At 43.1% G+C, this 18,760-nt stretch overlaps 1 protein-coding gene across 3 annotated transcripts in view; it reads left to right on the top strand.

Moving 5' to 3' along the window:
• The window catches only part of LOC112215648 (plexin domain-containing protein 2), a 208,812-nt gene that overhangs the window by 127,291 nt on the left and 62,761 nt on the right, over positions 1 to 18,760 (top strand). For all 3 annotated transcript variants that reach the window (XM_042299153.1, XM_042299154.1, XM_024374850.2), the window contains exons 10-11: positions 9,453 to 9,513; positions 9,848 to 10,010. In XM_042299153.1, the coding sequence (XP_042155087.1) occupies positions 9,453 to 9,513; positions 9,848 to 10,010 (224 nt within the window). The remainder of the gene's footprint in view (positions 1 to 9,452; positions 9,514 to 9,847; positions 10,011 to 18,760) is intronic.

Raw genomic sequence — 18,760 nt, 5'->3', positions numbered from 1 at the left:
GAGAATCTGTGGAAAGAACTGAAAACTGCTATTCACAAATGCTCTCCATCCAACCTCACTGAGCTCGAGCTGTTTTGCAAGGAGGAATGGGAAAAAATTTCAGTCTCTCGATGTGCAAAACTGATAGAGACATACCCCAAGCGACTTACAGCTGTAATCGCAGCAAAAGGTGGCGCTACAAAGTATTACCTTAAGGGGGCTCAATAATTTTGCACTCCCAATTTTTCAGTTTTTGATTTGTTAAAAAAGTTTGGAATATCCAATAAATGTCGTTCCACTTCATGATTGTGTCCCACTTGTTGTTGATTCTTCACAAAAAAATACAGTTTTATATCTTTATGTTTGAAGTCTGAAATGTGGCGAAAGGTCGCAAAGTTCAAGGGGGCCGAATACTTTCGCAAGGCACTGTATGTCAAAACTTTAATCTGAACCTAGAGGCAAGTGCTAGTCCTCAGTCCTGGAGGGAAGCCAAAGTCATTCCGTTAACCAAAGAATGGTAAAGTGGCCTTCACTGGTTCTAACAGCTGACGTATCAGCTTGCTGCCAGCTGTTAGTAAACTGTTGGGAAAAATTGTGTTTGACCAAATTACACTGCTATTTCTCTGTAAACAAATTATGCTGAACAAAAATATAAACGCAACATGCAACAATTTCAAAGATTTTACTGAGTTACAGTTCATATGAGGAAATCAGTCAATTGAAATAAATAAATAAGTTGAGGAGATTGGTGTTACCTGAGATTGTAAATTGTCACGGTCAAAACACATTGATTCGATAGTTGTAAAGCTGGGGAGAGGTCTGTCTGTGATAAAGAGATGCTCTGCGTTTTTGACATCACACTCCACAATGCAAGTCCTCCAGCTTGATCTTATCTTGAATATTGTCCAGTCATATGGTCAAGTGCTGCGAAGAAAGACTTAGTTAAGCTGCAACTGGCCCAAAACAGAGTGAAATCTTAATTTCTATTTTATTTTTGTATTTCCTTTTTATATTTTTGGGGCTCCATCCACCACTCCACCTCTTCGGAGGATAAAAATACACTTTGATTTTCAGCATTTTATTTCATTGATATACTGTAGCTGATATTCTGAAAGAGCTGCAAAATCTGGACTCCTACGTTCAACCTCTCTTTCGTGTCATCTGAGATCCCTAAAGATTGGAAAGCTGCCGTGGTCATCCCCCTCTTCAAAGGGGGAGAACTCTAGACCCAAACTGTTACAGACCTATATCTATCCTACCCTGCCTTTCTAAAGTCTCCGAAAGCCAAGTTAACAAACAGATCACCGACCATTTCAAATCCCACTGTACATTCTCCGCTATGCAATCTAGTTTCTGAGCTGGTCAAATGACTGCCTCGCCTGGTTCACCAACTACTTCTCAGATAGAGTTCAGTGTGTCAAATTGGAAGGCCTGTTGTCTGGACCTCTGGCAGTTTCTATTGGGGTGCCACAGGGTTAAATTCTCGGGCCGACTCTTTTCTCTGTATACATCAATGATGTTGCTCTTACTGCTGGATATTCTCTGATCCACCTCTACGCAGACGACCACATTCTGTATACTTCTGGCCCTTCTTTGGAGACAGACGAGCTTCAATGCCATACAACACTCTTTCGGTGGCCTCCAACTGCTCTTAAATGCAAGTAAAACTAAATGCATGCTCTTCAACCGATCGCTGCCCGCACCCGCCCGCCTGTCTAGCACTACTCTGGACGCTTCTGACTTAGAATATGTGGACAACTACAAATACCTAGGTGGCTGGTTAGACTGTAAACTATCCTTCCAGACTCACATTAAGCATCACCAATCCAAAATTGAATCTAGAATCAGCTTCCTATTTCGCAAACAAAGCATCCTTCCCTCATTCTGCCAAACATACCCTCGTAAAACTGACCATCCTACCGATCCTTGACTTCAGCAATGTAATTTACAAAATAGCCTCCAACACTCTACTCAGCAAATTGGATGTATTCTATCACAGTGCCATCCTTTTTGTCACCAAAGCCCCATATACTACCCACCACTGCGACCTGTATGCTCTCGTTGGCTGGCCCTCGCTTCATTTTATGTCGCCAAACCCACTGGCTCCAGGTCATCTATAAGTCTTTACTATGCCTTACCTCAGCTCACTGGTCACCCTAGCAGCACCCACCCATAGCAAGCGCTCCAGCAGGTACAGTGGGGCAAAAAAATATTTAGTCAGCCACCAATTGTGCAAGTTCTCCCACTTAAAAAGATGAGAGAGGCCTGTAATTTTCATCATAGGTACACTTCAACTATGACAGAAAATCACATTGTAGGATTTTTAATTAATTTATTTGCAAATGATGATGGAAAATAGGTATTTGTTCACCTACAAACAAGCAAGATTTCTGGCTCTCACAGACCTGTAACTTCTTCTTTAAGAGGCTCCTCTGTCCTCCACTCATTACCTGTATAAAAGACACCTGTCCACAACCTCAAACAGTCACACTCCAAACTCCACTATGGCCAAGACCAAAGAGCTGTCAAAGGACTCCAGAAACAAAATTGTAGACCTGCACCAGGCTGGGAAGACTGAATCTGCAATAGGTAAGCAGCTTAGTTTGAAGAAATCAACTATGGGAGCAATTATTAGGAAATGGAAGACATACAAGACCACTGATAATCTCCCTCGATCTGGGGTTCCACGCAAGATCTCACCCCGTGGGGTCAAAATGATCACAAGTGCGGTGAGCAAAACGGTGAGCAAAAATCCCAGAACCACACAGGGGGACCTAGTGAATGACCTGCAGAGATCTGGGACCAAAGTGACAAAGCCTACCATCAGTAACACACTACGCCGCCAGGAACTCAAATCCGGCAGTGCCAGACGTGTCCCCCTGCTTAAGCCAGTACATGTCCAGGCCCGTCTGAGGTTTGCTAGAGAGCATTTGGATGATCCAGAAGAAGATTGGGAGAATGTCATATGGTCAGATGAAACCAAAATATAACTTTTTGGTAAAAACTCAACTCTTTGTGTTTGGAGGACAAAGAATGCTGAGTTGCATCCAAAGAACACCATACCTACTGTGAAGCATGGGGGTGGAAACATAATGCGTTGGGGCTGTTTTTCTGCAAAGGGACCAGGACGACTGATCCGTGTAAAGAAAAGAATGAATGGGGCCATGTATCGTGAGATTTTGAGAGACAACCTCCTTCCATCAGCAAGGGCATTGAAGATGAAACGTGGCTGGGTCTTTCAGCATGACAATGATCCCAAACACACCGCCTGGGCAACGAAGGAGTGGCTTCATAAGAAGCATTTCAAGGTCCTGAAGTGGCCTAGCCAGTCTCCAGATCTCAACCCCATAGAAAATCTTTGGAGGGAGTTGAAAGTCCGTGTTGCCCAGCAACAGCCCCAAAACATCACAGCTCTAGAGGAGATCTGCATGGAGGAATGGGCCAAAATACCAGCAACAGTGTATGAAAACCTTGTGAAGACTTACAGAAAACGTTTGACCTCTGTCATTGCCAACAAAGGGTATATAACAAAGTATTGAGATAAACTTTTGTTATTGACCAAATACTTATTTTCCACCATAATTTTCAAATAAATTCATTAAAAATCCTACAATGTGATTTTCTGGATTTTTTTCTCTCTCATTTTGTCTGTCATAGTTGAAGTGTACCTATGATGAAAATTACAGGCCTCTCTCATCTTTTTAAGTGGGAGAACTTGCACAATTGGTGGCTGACTAAATACTTTTTTGCCCCACTGTATATTTCACAGGTCATCCCCAAAGCCAACTCCTTCTTTGGCCTCCTTTCCTTCCTGCTGCCAATTGCTGGAACAAATTGCAAAATCACTGAAGCTGGAGTCTTATATCTCCCTCACTAACTTTAAGCATCAGCTGTCAGAGCAGCTATCCGATCATTGCACCTATACACAGCCCATCTGTAAATTGCCCAACCAACTACCTCCTCTCCATTTTGTTATTTATTTTTTTGCTCCTTTGCACCCCAGTATCTCTACTTGCACATTCTTCTTCTTCTCTTCTGCACATCTACCATTCCAGTGTTTAATTGCTAAATTGTAATTATTTCGCCACTATGGCCTATTTATTGCCTTACCTCCCTAATCTTACTGCATTTGCACACACTGTATATAGACTTTTCTATTGTGTTATTGACTGTACGTTTGTTTATCCTATGTGTAACTCTGTTGTTTGTGTTGCACTGCATTGCTTTATCTTGGCCAGGTCGCAGTTGTAAATGAGAACTTGTTCTCAACTGGCCTACCTGGTTAAATAAAGGTGAAATAAAATAAATAATTCATCTTTAAAGGATTGAGGAAAAAAAACAATGTAATATATGTTAGAATAAGGCTACAATGTAACAAAATGTGGAAAAAGTAAAGGGGTCTGAATTCTTTCCGAATGCACTGTTGTCACGCCCTGACCACGGAGAGCCTTTTTATTCTCTATTTTGGTTAGGTCGGGGTGTGACTAGGGGGGGTTGTTCCTATCTAGGTGTTTTATTTCTATGTTGGCCTGGTATGGTTCCCAATCAGAGGCAGCTGTTTATCGTTGTCTCTGATTGGAGATCATATTTAGGCAGCCATTTCCCCACTGTGTTTTGTGGTATCTTGTCTTGAGTTAGTACCTGTTGCACATCTTATGTTACGGTTCGTTGTTTATTTCCTTATTGGTTTGTAAGTTTCACAAGAAAATAAAGATGTGGAAGTCAGAGCACGCGGAACCTTAGACCATCTCTCCACACAGCCATGACAGAAGATCACACCACGACAGGACAAAGCAGCGTGCCCAGGAGGAGAGGGTATCCTGGACTTGGGATTAGATATTGGATGGGAAGGGATCCTGGATTTGGGAGGAAATCCTGGCAGGACAGGATCGCCTTCCTTTGCGGCAGACGCAAGGAGAGAAGGGAGGACAGCGACGACCCCGGGGTTCGCGGCCACAAGGAGAGCCCAAAAGACAGCCCAATTTTTTTTTTGTGGGGGAGGCATACGAGGTGGTCGGCGGCGCCGAGGGGTGAACCAGAGACAACCTGGGAGCAGATAGAGAGGTGGTCGGGAGTACCAGAGCCCGCCTGGGAGTCGATGGAACAGTGCGAGGAAGGATACCGGAGAATGGAGTTGGCGAGGAGAATGCGGCAACGCAGGCGTTTGGAGGAGCGTGTCACCAGTCCGGTGCAATCTGTGCCGGACCCACGCATCAGGCCTCCAGTGCGCCTCCCTAGTCCGGTACGTCCTGTGTCTCCTCCTCACACTCTCCCTGAAGTGCGTGTCCGTAGTCCGTGATGTCCTGTGCCTGCTCCTCGCACTCGCCCTGATGTACGCCTCCACAGCCCAGTACGTCCTGTGCCTGCTCCCCGCAATTGTCATAAGGTGCGTGTCACCAGTCCGGTACCACCTGTGCCGGCTCCACGCACCAGGCATCCAGTGCGCCTCCCCAGTCCGGTATGTCCTGTGCCTACCCCCGCACTCGCCCTGAAGGGCGTGTCACCAGTCCGGTGCCACCAGTACCGGCCCCACGCATCAGGCCTCCAGTGCGCCTCCCCAGTCCGGTACGCCCTGTGCCTGCTCCCCGCACTCGCCCTGAGGTGCGTGTCACCAATCCGGTGCCACCTGTGCCGGCTCCATGCACCAGGCCTCCAGTGCGCCTCCCCAGTCCGGTACATCCTGTGCCTGCTTCCCGCACTCGCCCTGAAGTGCGTGTGACCAGTCCGGAATCAGCATATCGAAAATCTTTTCCCCACTATTTTGCAACCTGTATGGTGCCGCAGTCAAAGTTTGGTCCTCAAGTAAAACAGATGTATATATAATTATAATTTTTTTGTGGCGGGGATTTTAAAAAAGGGCAGACAAACAAGTTCTCTACCTTCTTCACTTGCCTCCTCCATTTTTTTGCTGTAATGCTGCAATCAGTTGGTTATAATTTTGGATAGGGCAAACAAAGAAAAAAAAAGAAACAAATGTTCCATAAAGAATGTTTTTTTTATGATCAATTACTATATTTGAATGTAAACATATTATTTGTTGTAATATTTGTTCTGTCTTTTCTGGAGGATGAAATTGAAATTTCCACCACCTTTGTTTAAGAAAGGGCGATATTTTGAAAAAGGTTCCATTTTCAATGGAAAAATGCAGTCTTTGGGACTGGGGGGCAGTATTGAGTAGCTTTGATAATAATAGATTTTGATAGAAAACACTCTGAAGTTTCTAAAACTGTTTGAATGATGTCTGTGAGTATAACGTAACTCATATGGCAGGCAAAAACCTGAGAAAAAATCCAACCAGGAAGTTGGAAATCTGAGGTTTTTAGGTTTTCAAGTCTTTGCCTATCCAATATACAGTGTCTATGGTGTCATATTGCAATTCCTAAAGCTTCCACTAGATGTCAACAGTCTTTATAACCTTGTTTCAGGCTTCTACTGTGAAGGGGGAGCGAATGAGAGTTGTTTGAGTCAGGTATCTGGCAGAATGCCATGAGCTAAATCATGCGCATGGATGTGAGAGGTAGCTGCGTTCCTTTTCATTTCTAAAGACAAAGGAATTGTCCGGTTGAAACATTATTGAAGATTTATGATAAAACATCCTAAAGATTGATTCTACACATCGTTTGACATGTTTCGACGAACTGTAATATAACTTTTTAAACTTTTCGGCGGAACTAAGCGATCACGCATTGAGCATTTGGATTACTGGGCTAAATGCGTGAACAAAAGGACTAAATTATGGACTTTATCGAGCAAAACAAACATTTATTGTGGAACTGGGATTCCTGGGAATGCATTCCGATCAAGATCATCAAAGGTAAGTGAATATTTATAACGCTATATCTGACTTTTCTGACACCTCTCCTTTTTTGTGGCTAGGTGCTGAACTAACATAATAGCAAGGTGTGCTTTCGCCGTAAAGCCTTTTTGAAATCTAACACAGCGGTTGCATTAAGGAGAAGTTTATCTATAATTCCATGCTAAACACTTGTATCAATGTAACATTTATCAATGTTTATTATGAGTATTTTTGTAATTTGATGTGGCTCTCTGCACTTTCACCGGATGTTTGTTTGAGACAATGCATTTCTGAACATAACCCACCAATTTCAAATTATGTTTATCTTTAAAATGGTGTATAATACTTGTATGTTTGAGGAATTCTTATTACGGGATTTCTGTTGTTTTGAATTTGGCGCCCTTCAATTTCACTGGCTGTTGGCGAGGTGGGACGCTACCGTCCCACATATCCCAGAGAAGTTAACTGAAAATCCAATTTGAAATATAGGTTTGATAACAATCAAAAACATTTGGCATTGAATCGTATACACTGAGTGTACAAAACATTAGGAACACCTGCTCTTTCAATGAATGACTGACCAGGTGAATCCAGGTGAAATCTATGATCCCTTATTGATGTCAGTTGTTAAATCCACTTCAATCAGTGTAGATGAAGGGGAGGAGATAGGTTAAAGAAGATTTCTATGCCTTGAGACAATTGAGACATGGATTGTGTATGTGTTCCATTCAGAGGGTGAAAGGGCAAGACAAAAGTGTCTTTGAACAGGGTATGGTAGTAGGTGCCAGGCGCAACGGTTTGGGTCAAGAACTGCAACTGTGCTGGGTTTTTTTACGCTTCCCAGGTGTAACACCAAGTGTCCACCACCCAAAGGACATCCAGCCAATTTGACACAACTCTGGCAAACATTGGAGTCAACATGGGCCAGCATCCATGTGGAACGCTTCGACGCCTTGTAGAGTCCATGCCCGGACAAATTGAGGCTGTTCTGAGGGCAAAAGGGGGTGCAATTCAATACCAGGGAAGTGTTCCTAATGTTTTGTACCCTTAGTGTATTTGGTTTCAACAAATGTAGTATTTTTCAATTGAGAAAATCTAACTAATTTCCTTGTTACCAGTTGAGGCAATTTTTGGGGGTTGATCCAAAGACTCAATTTTGTAGTGTTCAAGAGAAACCAATGAGTCTTTTAAACACAGTATAGAAATGCATCCTCTGTACCGTGAAAGAGGGGGGAGAAAACGAAGACCAAGCTAAAATATTTTCCAGATGTATACATTTCTATTCAAATGAGGCATCTTAACCCATTTATAATTAGCAGTGTGGTGTCTGAGTGGATGTTGGAAGGAAGGTCTGGTATGCATTCCAAATGGAACCCTATATAGTGCCCTACTTTTGATTAGGACCCATAGGGGAATGGGTTGCCATTTGGGATGCAGTTGGTCTCAGAGGCTGGATGGCATTGAGGTTAAACCTAAATGGGATAGGATCCGGAGGGACTGGCTGGACCTGTGTTGTTGTGATATCCTGTCTCCGACTCTCTCCCTCTCTCCTTTCGCTTCTCCCAGGAAAACATAGGGAAAACGAGGTGGATTTACCGGAGGAATCTGTCTCGACTGATTGGACAGATGATTTTAACAGCCAAAACTGTGAAATCCGGGGAGCGTGGGCTGATTAGAGAGCAGAGAGAGATGGAAATGGACTCCTCTTCTTCCTCCACACGGAGAGCTTTGCCAGAATAATATCCACCATGCAGGGCTAATGGGAGTTATAGGATCTGATGAGAATAAGGATGGATGATAACTCGGCCTGTCTGCCTGCCTGGCAATGGTAGCTTGTGGGTGGAGATTTGTAATAAATGAAACGATATCAAACACATGGAAACTTAAGTACCTTCCCATCTATTCCATTCCAGCCGTTATGAGCCCATCGTGTGATATCTCCGCCAACCAGCCGCCACTGCTCCATGTCGATTAGATTTGGTGGGTGTATGCTATTGTGTTTGTAGTCTTGCAGGTTTTTGTGAGGTGTATGAAATTGGCTTACCACCTCCTCCATTGGTGATATGGGTGAGCAGACATCTTTCTCTGACTTCAGAGTATCAGACGGGAGAGAGAGAGAGAGAGAACAAACTTTCCCTCTGTGTCAAAATCGAAATAATGTCAGAGAGGGCTTACAGAAAGAGAGAGGAGAAGAAAAGAGAGTGATAGGGAAGGGGGAGATATTAGTCATTATGATCTGTGAACAAGAGGAAGAATGAGCAGTTGCCCCTGATCAAAGGCTAGCCCACAGAGTTTATTCGTCGCCTCGGGTTGGGAGGCGTGACACAGGCATTACCTATTCTCCCTCATCCCCCTTTTCCCTTTCCCATTTCCTTTCACCCCCTCCACCAACCCCTGTACTCTGAGCAGTTTGACCCGGTGAACAAATCCCACCCATATTCTAATAATCATGGGCTGTTCCCCCTTTGGACTTACTGTATTTTGGACTCCCAGAAAGGTGGGGGGCCTGATTGGATTATTTTGGTTTCATGTAACATCTGCAGGTCTACAGAGCTGGATGTATGTGTTAGTATAATTTATCCAATCCATCTTTGATTGCGGTTTATCCTTTTTAGTGATGCATGTGTAGTGTTCATGTTCCTAAACTCTTTCAGAATATCCTCTCATCTGGTTTCAGGTGTTCCAGTGGGTTTGACCGCCATCGGCAGGACTGGGTTGATAACAGCTGTCCTGATGAGGTGAATATCAACCTTGGTGATGGAAATGACTAGATTTCTATTATGAATAGCGAGTGAGAGGGTATATGGTGGGATATGTGCATGCGTGTGTGCGTGCGTGTGTGCGAGCGTGTGCATCTGCTGTTATGTTTTTCCTGTGTGGCTGCCAGGTTGATGGATGCTCTGGTCTGCTACATGCAGGGGGAAAGGGATGCCTCAGTTACTCCTCTCACGATCTAACAATCTAACTATCTAACTAATTAACTATCTATCCATCTCTCACTCTCTCTTATTTGAAAAGTACCAGTATTTCTACCTTGCGTGAGAAAGAGGACTCTTGTATGCTGTCTTGCAGACCAAAGACAAAAGCTGTGATATCATCAGTACCACACAACTCGATCCATTCATCACCACGTTAGTTGCCAAAACAACAGGCCAGAGCAGAAGCCGAGGAGAGACCACCACAGCCAGAGCCTCCTCGTCCACATCCCGACCCCCAACCAGCGTCCCCACTGAAGGTAAGACAACTAACATATGCCCCAAAGCAGACAACTCCAACCAGTGTCTTGAGTACTGGTCAGGTCACATGGCCAGGAAAAACAGTGTCTTGCTCAGTTGGCACAAAACAAGTTTTTGTTATTTTTTTAATTTAATCTTTCTTTCACTAGGCAAGTCAGTTAAGAACAAATTCTTATTTACAACGGGGGCTGGGATTTAATATAAAAAATAAAATATAAATATAGGACAAAACACACATCACGACAAGAGAGACGACACAACACTAAATATAGACCGAAGACGACAACACAGCATGGCAGCAACCCAACATGACAACAACATGGTAGCAACACAACATGGCAGCAGCACAACATATGGTACAAATATTATTGGGCACAGACAACCGCACAAAGGGCAAGAAGGTAGTGACAACAATACATCACGCAAAGCAGCTACAGCTGTCAGTAAGATTGTCCATGATTGAGTCTTTGAATGAAGAGATTGAGATAAAACTGTCCAGTTTGAGTGTTTTTTACAGCCCGTTCCAGTCACTAGCTGCAGCGAACTGAAAAGAGGAGCAGGTATTGTATGTGGAGGATGAGGGCTGCAGTAGGTATGTCAGATAAGGGGGGAGTGAGGCCTAAGAGGGTTTTATATATAATTAAGCAACAATACATGAGACTAGTGCTGGGCGGTGACTCTATGTTTGATAATGGTATTTCAATGTTTAGTTTAAGTAAATGTGATACACAACTCTGGCACGTGCAATGTCTGTTTTTATAGTTTACTCCATTTGCTACTTGAGTCATCTTTTCCCTCTCCTCCTGCTGTATGCCACTAACTACACCAAGCCCTGCCCTATGTCACTCAAGGAAAAAAGCAGTTGCTTGATGGCACTTTCTTGCCATTCACTCTGCATGTTCAGATGGATGCAACAAGATGTTGGTGACATCCTGATTTCCACAAGCGTTTCTATAATTACGCTATTAGTTTGTGTATCTTACTGTCTACAAACTACGGTCTGCTAGTTTGTCTTTTCTTAGCAAGTTGATGCTAAAATAAATTGTGTTAGTCGCTAATTCTACTCAATCGCTAGTTAGCTGGCTAGCTAGCTTGCTAAATGTACTGAGTCAGAGTAAACATAGCTAGCTAGTTAATACAGCCTGGTACCTATGCTGGTGTAGGCCTAGATACGCATGTTGTTTGTGCAACAGTATCTTCTAAAACAGAGAGGAATAGGCGAAGCTACATGAGGTAAGAAAACATGCAATGCACAGTCTAATTAGGGTCACCTGGAAACACTGACCAACACTTTGGTTCTGACCCTGCCAATAATTCCTCCCTGGCTTATTCATTTGTTGTCATGTCAAACAACAATGAATTCATGGGGCTGCCCAAGATATTCCAATTATAGAATAGAATAATTCCTTCTATTTCCATGATTGGATTGAAACAGTATAAAACAATCAGAAATCCCGATTGAAATCACTTATCATTTATATGTTGCCACCCTAGGGTCATGAACTACTCATAAAGCAAACTTAGAACTTGTATTATTCAAAAACATAAAATACAGTCAAAAATGTCAAAAGTATTGTGATATGATATTTTGGCCATATCGCCCTACATGAGGCCATGTGTTAGGACATTTTTATCATGGCTGTGACGTGGTTAGAACACCACAGCCATTATAAAAATGTCATAACACATGGACTCAAGTATATTATTGCTTTTATACAACAGGTTACCAGAACTGGTTGTCAAGTGCAATTTTAGGCATTCTCTGGTCGTTAGTTTTATTCATATTGACTGCCATGTAAAGTAAAACTACCCCAGCACTGGTTGATAGTTACAGAACTTTTCAGGTTGTTATGGCAAAAAAAGGGTTGCTATGGAGGCTCTTACCCTCTTACAGCAAACACAATCACTTCAGACTGAAGCTGGAAAGACAGAAAACTAGATGCATTTCATTTTGTTTTACCTATTTTTCTATTGACATTTCTTTGTACACTGAACAAAAATATAAACGCACCATCAAATCACATCAAATCATGTCCGCTGAATACAACAGTGAAATGCTTTAACTAACAATGCAGCTTTAAGAAAAAATAAGTATTAAGTAAAAAATTAGATAACAGGAACAAATCAGTTAAGAGCAACAGTAAAATAACAATAGCGAAAGCTATATACATGGGGTACGGGTACAGAGTCAATGTGCGGGGGCACTAGTTAGTCAAGGTAATTGAGGTAATATGTACATGTACGTAGAGTTAAAGTGCCAAACGCTGTCTGCCATCTGCCCAGTACAGTTGAACCTGGGATTCAGCCGTGAAGAGTACACTTCTCCAACTAATAAGTGGCCATCGAAGGTGAGCATTTGCCCACTGAAGTTGGTTACGATGAATTCAGTTTGGCATTCAGTGCCAAGTCTAGGACAAAAAGGCTTCTCAACAGTTTTTACCCCCAAGCCATAAGACTCCTCAACAGGTAATGAAATGGCTACAGTTGAACCTGGGATTCAGCCGTGAAGAGTACACTTCTCCAACTAATAAGTGGCCATCGAAGGTGAGCATTTGCCCACTGAAGTTGGTTACGATGAATTCAGTTTGGCATTCAGTGCCAAGTCTAGGACAAAAAGGCTTCTCAACAGTTTTTACCCCCAAGCCATAAGACTCCTCAACAGGTAATGAAATGGCTACCCCCCCCGCAAACCCTCTTTTACGCTGCTGCTACTTTCTGTTTATCATATACAGTATGCATAGTCACTATACCTATACACTCATGTACATACTACCTCAATTGGGCCGACCAACCAGTGCTCCCGCACATTGGCTAACCGGGCTATCTGCATTTTGTCCCACCCACCACCCGCCAACCCCCTCTTTTACGCTACTGCTACTCTTTGTTCATCATATATGCATAGTCCCTTTAACCATATCTACCTGTACATACTACCTCAATCAGCCAGACTAACCGGTGTCTGTATGTAGCCTCGTAACATTTATAGCCTCACTACTGTATATAGCCTGTCTTTTTACTGTTGTTTTTCTTTACCTACCTATTGCTCACCTAATACATTTTTTGCACTATTGGTTAGAGCCTGTAAGTAAGCATTTCTCTGTAAGGTCTACCTACACCTGTTGTATTCGGCGCACATGACAAATAAACTTTGATTTGATTTGAGGTCAAGACCCTTGGTGGACATCTCTGGTGGACATTCCTGCAGTCAGCATGCCAATTGCACACTCCCTCAAAACTTGAGACATCTGTGGCATTGTGTTGTGTGACAAAACCTATAGTGGCCTTTTATTGTCCCCAGCACAAGAGGCACCTGTGTAATGATCATGCTGTTTAATCATCTTCTTGACATGCCACACCTGTCAGGTGGCTGGATTATCTTGGTAAAGGGGAAATGCTCACTAACAGGGATGTAAACAAGTTTGTGCACAACATCTGAGAGAAATAAGCTTTTTGTGCGTATGGAACATTTCTGGGATCTTTTATTTCAGCTCATGAAAAATGGGACCAAAACTTTTATATTTATATTTTTGTTCAGTATATACACTACATGACCAGAAGTATGTTGACACTTGCTCGTCGAACATCTCATTACAAAATCATGGGAATTAATATGGAGTTAGTCCCCCCTTTGCTGCTATAACAGCCTCCAATCTTCTGGGAAGGCTTTCCACTAGATGTTGGAAGATTGCTGCTGGGACTTGTTTCCATTCAACCACAGACCATTAGCGAGCTCAGGCACTGATGTTGGGTCATTAGGCCTGGCTCGCAGTCAGCGTTCCAATTAATCCTAAAGGTGGTCGATGGTGTTGAGGTCAGGGCTCTGTGCAGGCCAGTCAAGTTCTTCCACACCAATCTCAACACACCTTATCTGTATGGACATTGCTTTGTGCACAGGGGGAATTTTCATGCTGAAACAGGAGAGGGCCTTCCCCAAACTATTGCCACAAAGTTGGAAGCACAGGATCGTCTAGAATGCCATTGTATGCTATAGCGTTAAGATTTCTCTTCATGGAACTAAGCGGCCTAGCCTGGAAAAAAGGTGCCTAGCCATGAAAAAGGGACCTAGGGGGCCTACTCATGAAAAACAGGCCCAGACCCTTATTCCTCCTCCACCAAAATTTACATTTGGCACTATGCATTTGTGCAGGTAGCGTTCCCCTGGCACCAGCCAAATCCAGATTCGTCCATCAGACTGCCAGATGATGAAGCATTATTCATCACTCCAGAGAACGCGTTTCCACTGCTCCAGAGTCCAATGGCGGCAAGCTTAACTCCCCTCCAGCGCTTCAGCATTCGGCGGTCCCGTTCTGTGAGCTTGTGTGGCTGAGCAGTTGTTGCTCCTAGACGTTTCCACGTCACAATAACAACACTTACAGCTGACTGGGGCAGCTCTAGCAGGGAAGAAATTTGACAAACTGACTTTTTGGAAAGGTGGTATCCTATGATGGTGCCATGTTAAATGTCACTGAGCTCTTCAGTAAGGCCATTCTACTGCCAATATTTGTCTATGGTGATCACATGGCTGTGCGCTCGATTTTATACACTCGTCAGCAACGGGTGTGGCTGAACTAGCCGAATCCACTCATTTGAAAGGGTGTCCACATACCTTTGTATATATAGTGTATATCCATAAAAAAATAGGCTGATTCATGAATTCGACTGGCTAAGAAAAGCTGCCTGTCTGTCTCATCCTGACCTGTTCATTACTGTGGGACACAGTGGCAATCGGATTTCAATATTGTGACAATGTTGCAAATGTCGGCGATAATGTCTAGATCTGTTTTACTAAGGAGATCAAGTTGATGAGTTGCATGGCTGGGCCAATGATACAGTAGTAGTGGTAGCGGTGGGATATGGTGGTGGTGGTACTGCGTTGCTAGGTAACAATGACACTTCTTATGAATGTGCTGGCCATGTGTATGTTGTCTAGTGTATTCTGGGCAGGATAGACTCTGACAATGGGAATTCCAAACCACCCGTTGTATAAAACGGTATATATCTGAAATTGTCCAATGAGGAAAGCTTGTTTTCCGATGCCAAATGCACACAATCCTGAGACTACCTTCGAACAGAATGGTAGGCTAAGAAGATTTGATGGATGTGCTGTTGGGACGTTAAGTAAAACAAAGTACCCAGTACATTTCCTCAGCCACTCCTCAGTAAAAGGCACATGACAGCCCGCTTGGAGTTTGTCAAAAGGCACCTAAAGGACCCTCAGACCATGAGAAACAAGATTCTCTGGTCTGATGAAACCAAGTTTGAACTCTTTGGCCTGAATGCCAAGTGTCACATCTGGAGGAAACCTGGCACCATCCGTACGGTAAAGCATGGTGGATGCAGTGTCATACTGTAGGGATGTTTTTCAGAGGTAAGTACTGGGATACTAGTCAGAATCGTGAGAAAGATGAACGGAGCAAAGTACAGAGAGATCCTTGTTGAAAACCTGCTCCAGAGCGCTAAGGACCTCAGACTGTGGCGAAGGTTCATCTTCCAACAGGACAATGACCCTAAGCACACAGCCAAGACAATGCAGGAGTGGCTTCGGGACAAGTCTCTGAATATCCTTGAGTAGCCCAGCATGGGCCAAGCTTGAAGCGTCATACCCAATATGACTCAAGGCTGTAATCGCTGCCAAAGGTGCTTAAACAAAGTACTGAGTAAAGGATCTGATTTCTTATGTAAATGTAATTTTTCCATTTTGATAAATGTTCAAACATTTCTAAAAACCTGTTTTTGCTTTGTCATTACGAGCCTAGTTGTTTAAGCCACAGAAAAAGTAAGGAACCTTTTTCAGACGAGTGCTCCGATTTCAGAGCACTCGTCTGAGTGTGCCAGGGCGCAGAATAACTGATGAAATTGACAAACGCTCAGCTCCCGTTTAATATGGCCTTTGTCAGAAAACGTTGGCAAAAAAGCGTAATTAAATTGTTGCCAACAGCACAGTTGCAGTCACCAATGGATAACATAAAAACAGCCTAACCTGCTCTGCTAGGGAGAGTAAATGGTCAGAGTGAGGTATTCTCAGATTTGAGTATGGAAGTAGCTAGCCAACGTTAGCCAGTTAGCTTGGGTGCTTGACTGCGAGTAAAATGGTCCGAGTGAGTTTGGAAGTAGCTAGCAAGCTAGCCAACATTAGCCAGTTAGCTTGGGTTCTTGACTGCTGTTGTTAGGTCAGATCAACCTGACTCCTCGCCAGGAGCATCCAGTGTGCGCTCAGAACACCCCCCGAGAGCGAAATGCTCAAAATTTACGAACAGACAATCTGACAACGCTCTGAATTTACAAACGCCCAGAGTGCAATCTGCGCACATTATGGCACTCCAGATTGAATTGACGAACACACCCGTAGTATAACCCAGCCTTTAATCTTGAAATCTTTGGTTGTTTAGTACATGGCCTCACATGTGAATCCTTAAAGAGCTGGGTGGGACTAAAGCTTAAGAGGGTGTGAACGATGCTGAATGGGTGTAGTCAAAGAAGAGCTCTCCAGTTGGTGTACCAAAACATTCAAGGGCCATTTTCTCAAAAGGGAGGTTTATCAACATTCAAAGCAGAATTACTTACACTACAGTTGAGGAACAATGGGTATGATACTCATATGTGGAAAAAGTCAAGGGGTCTGAATCCTTCCCGAATGCTCTGTATAACTTCTCCGCCTCTTTCACTGTTTCTTCAGTAATAGAACTATCCGGATTGTTTTCCTTGAGCACCAAATGCACACTAGATGGTAACAAATGATGCAAGGCATGCAAGCTATGTTTTACCCAACTAAACATTGTAGATTGAATTATGACAACATCTCTAAAATCTTAAAGACATGCATCCACACAGAAAAATAATCATGATCATTCCTTTCTTTCCTGCTGATGTCAGGAGAAACGGTGAAGTTCTCCTTCTAAATTGCGCTGCGGTCTAAGGCACTGCATCTCAGTACTAGAAGCGTCACTACAGACACCTTGGTTCGATTCCAGGCTGTATCACAACCGGCTGTGATTGGGAGTCCCATAGGGCGGCTCACAATTGTCCCAGCGTCGTGCAGGTTTGTCCGGTGTAGGCCGTCATTGTAAATAAGAATTTGTTCTTAACTGACTTTCCTAGTTAAATAAAGGTTAAAAAAAAACTCCCCCAGAGAAACTTGAGCTACTTAGAGCTGAAAATGCATCCCAAATGGCACCCTGTTCCCTATGTTGTGCACTACTATTGACCAAGGCCCATCGGGAATAGGGTGCTATTTGAGGCACAACCTGAATTGATTACAGCCATTTACACTTCATTGCCCTGATGTCAAGGGAAATGAAAACGTCAAGCCACGTATGTATTGAAACAAATAGCTAATTCATCTTCATCAGCTTCACATATTACCCACACACGGTATTGACTTGAATGTTAGATGTCTGTAATTCACTTCAACTGTACCATTCATCTTCCTCATGAAAAGTAATATGTTCAACTTTAATGCCCCTGTCACTCTCTGCACAATCACATTATGCACTTTAATCATGACTAAAAGCCTATGCAGGGTGTATTTTCTGTCCGGTAACTGGTACATCCTGAAGTTGATAATTGACTAATGTGTTATGGGTTGGGATGCCTGGGAGATACACAACGCCTACACTGTGCTAATGGACAACTTATCATCTCAAGTATCCACTCTTGCTAACGCCAGAGAGAAAGAGGTGTAGACAGCTAATTATGTCGCATTCATTATGATACGTAACAGCTTTGCATTGTCTATGGGTGTGGGTGACTGGAGATGTATTATAGGAATGCACCATTGTACGAATATGCAACCACAATGAGGAAGGTTAGATTGAGGGATGTAGGCTGTGTCCCAAATGACATACTGTACATATGGCACCCTATACATACATACATACATACACACACTCTTACAAAAAAAAGGTGCTATCTAGAACCTTGAAGGATTCGTTGACTGTCCCCATAGGAGAACCCTTTGAAGAACTGTTTTTGGTTGCAGGTAGAACCCTTTTGGGCTCCATGTCAAACCCTTTCTACAGAGGATTCTACATGGAACTCAAAAAGGGTTCTGCCTGGAACCAAAAAGGGTTCTCCTATGGGGACAGCCAAATAACCCTTTTGGAACCCTTTTTTCGAAGAGTGTAGTAGTTTAATGTAGAGTGGTAAAAGCAGAAGAATTCAGTGTGCTCTCTGACATGAAAAATAGTTTATATGTAAGGTGCTCTTTGGTTTCCCAGACTTGTGGAATTGATGAAACAATGAAGGCTAAACCTGTAGACAGACTACATGTTTTGTTATTGCAGAGTGGTGTTTAAAGGTGGTTGGAGTGGTGAGTTACAGTAGGGTTTCTGCCTGTGAGTTCTGGGTTCTAGATCCGGCTCCAGTCGGTGATGATCACTAAAGCAGATGCCCAACGTTTTGGCTCTCAGTACCCCACACTACACAAACTCCAATGACATCCAGCTATACTTTTCACTGTTCTAAAGTAATCATTTTTGGATTTTGTCCTAGGATTCTGTATGGCTTTCCACTGCGAGGGCAGGTTTTCATTTCATGGATCTGAGGGCAGGGTTTCGTTTCATTCTCCTAATCTCTGTCTTATGTTTATTGTTTCAGTCCTTGACCTTTACCCTCTTATGCTCTCCTTGGTAGATATAACTTCTCTCAGACAATGTTAAAGAGGCAATCTGGGATATGAAAAACAACAAAGCTCATGAGGCATCTATAAATGATATTCTTCAAAAATCAATTGCTATTTATCATTCATATA

This window comes from Oncorhynchus tshawytscha, linkage group LG16 (genome assembly GCF_018296145.1).
Source record: "Oncorhynchus tshawytscha isolate Ot180627B linkage group LG16, Otsh_v2.0, whole genome shotgun sequence".
NCBI lineage: Eukaryota > Metazoa > Chordata > Actinopteri > Salmoniformes > Salmonidae > Oncorhynchus > Oncorhynchus tshawytscha.
Note: the sequence above shows the minus strand (reverse complement) of the source record. Positions and strands in the feature narration are given on the sequence as shown.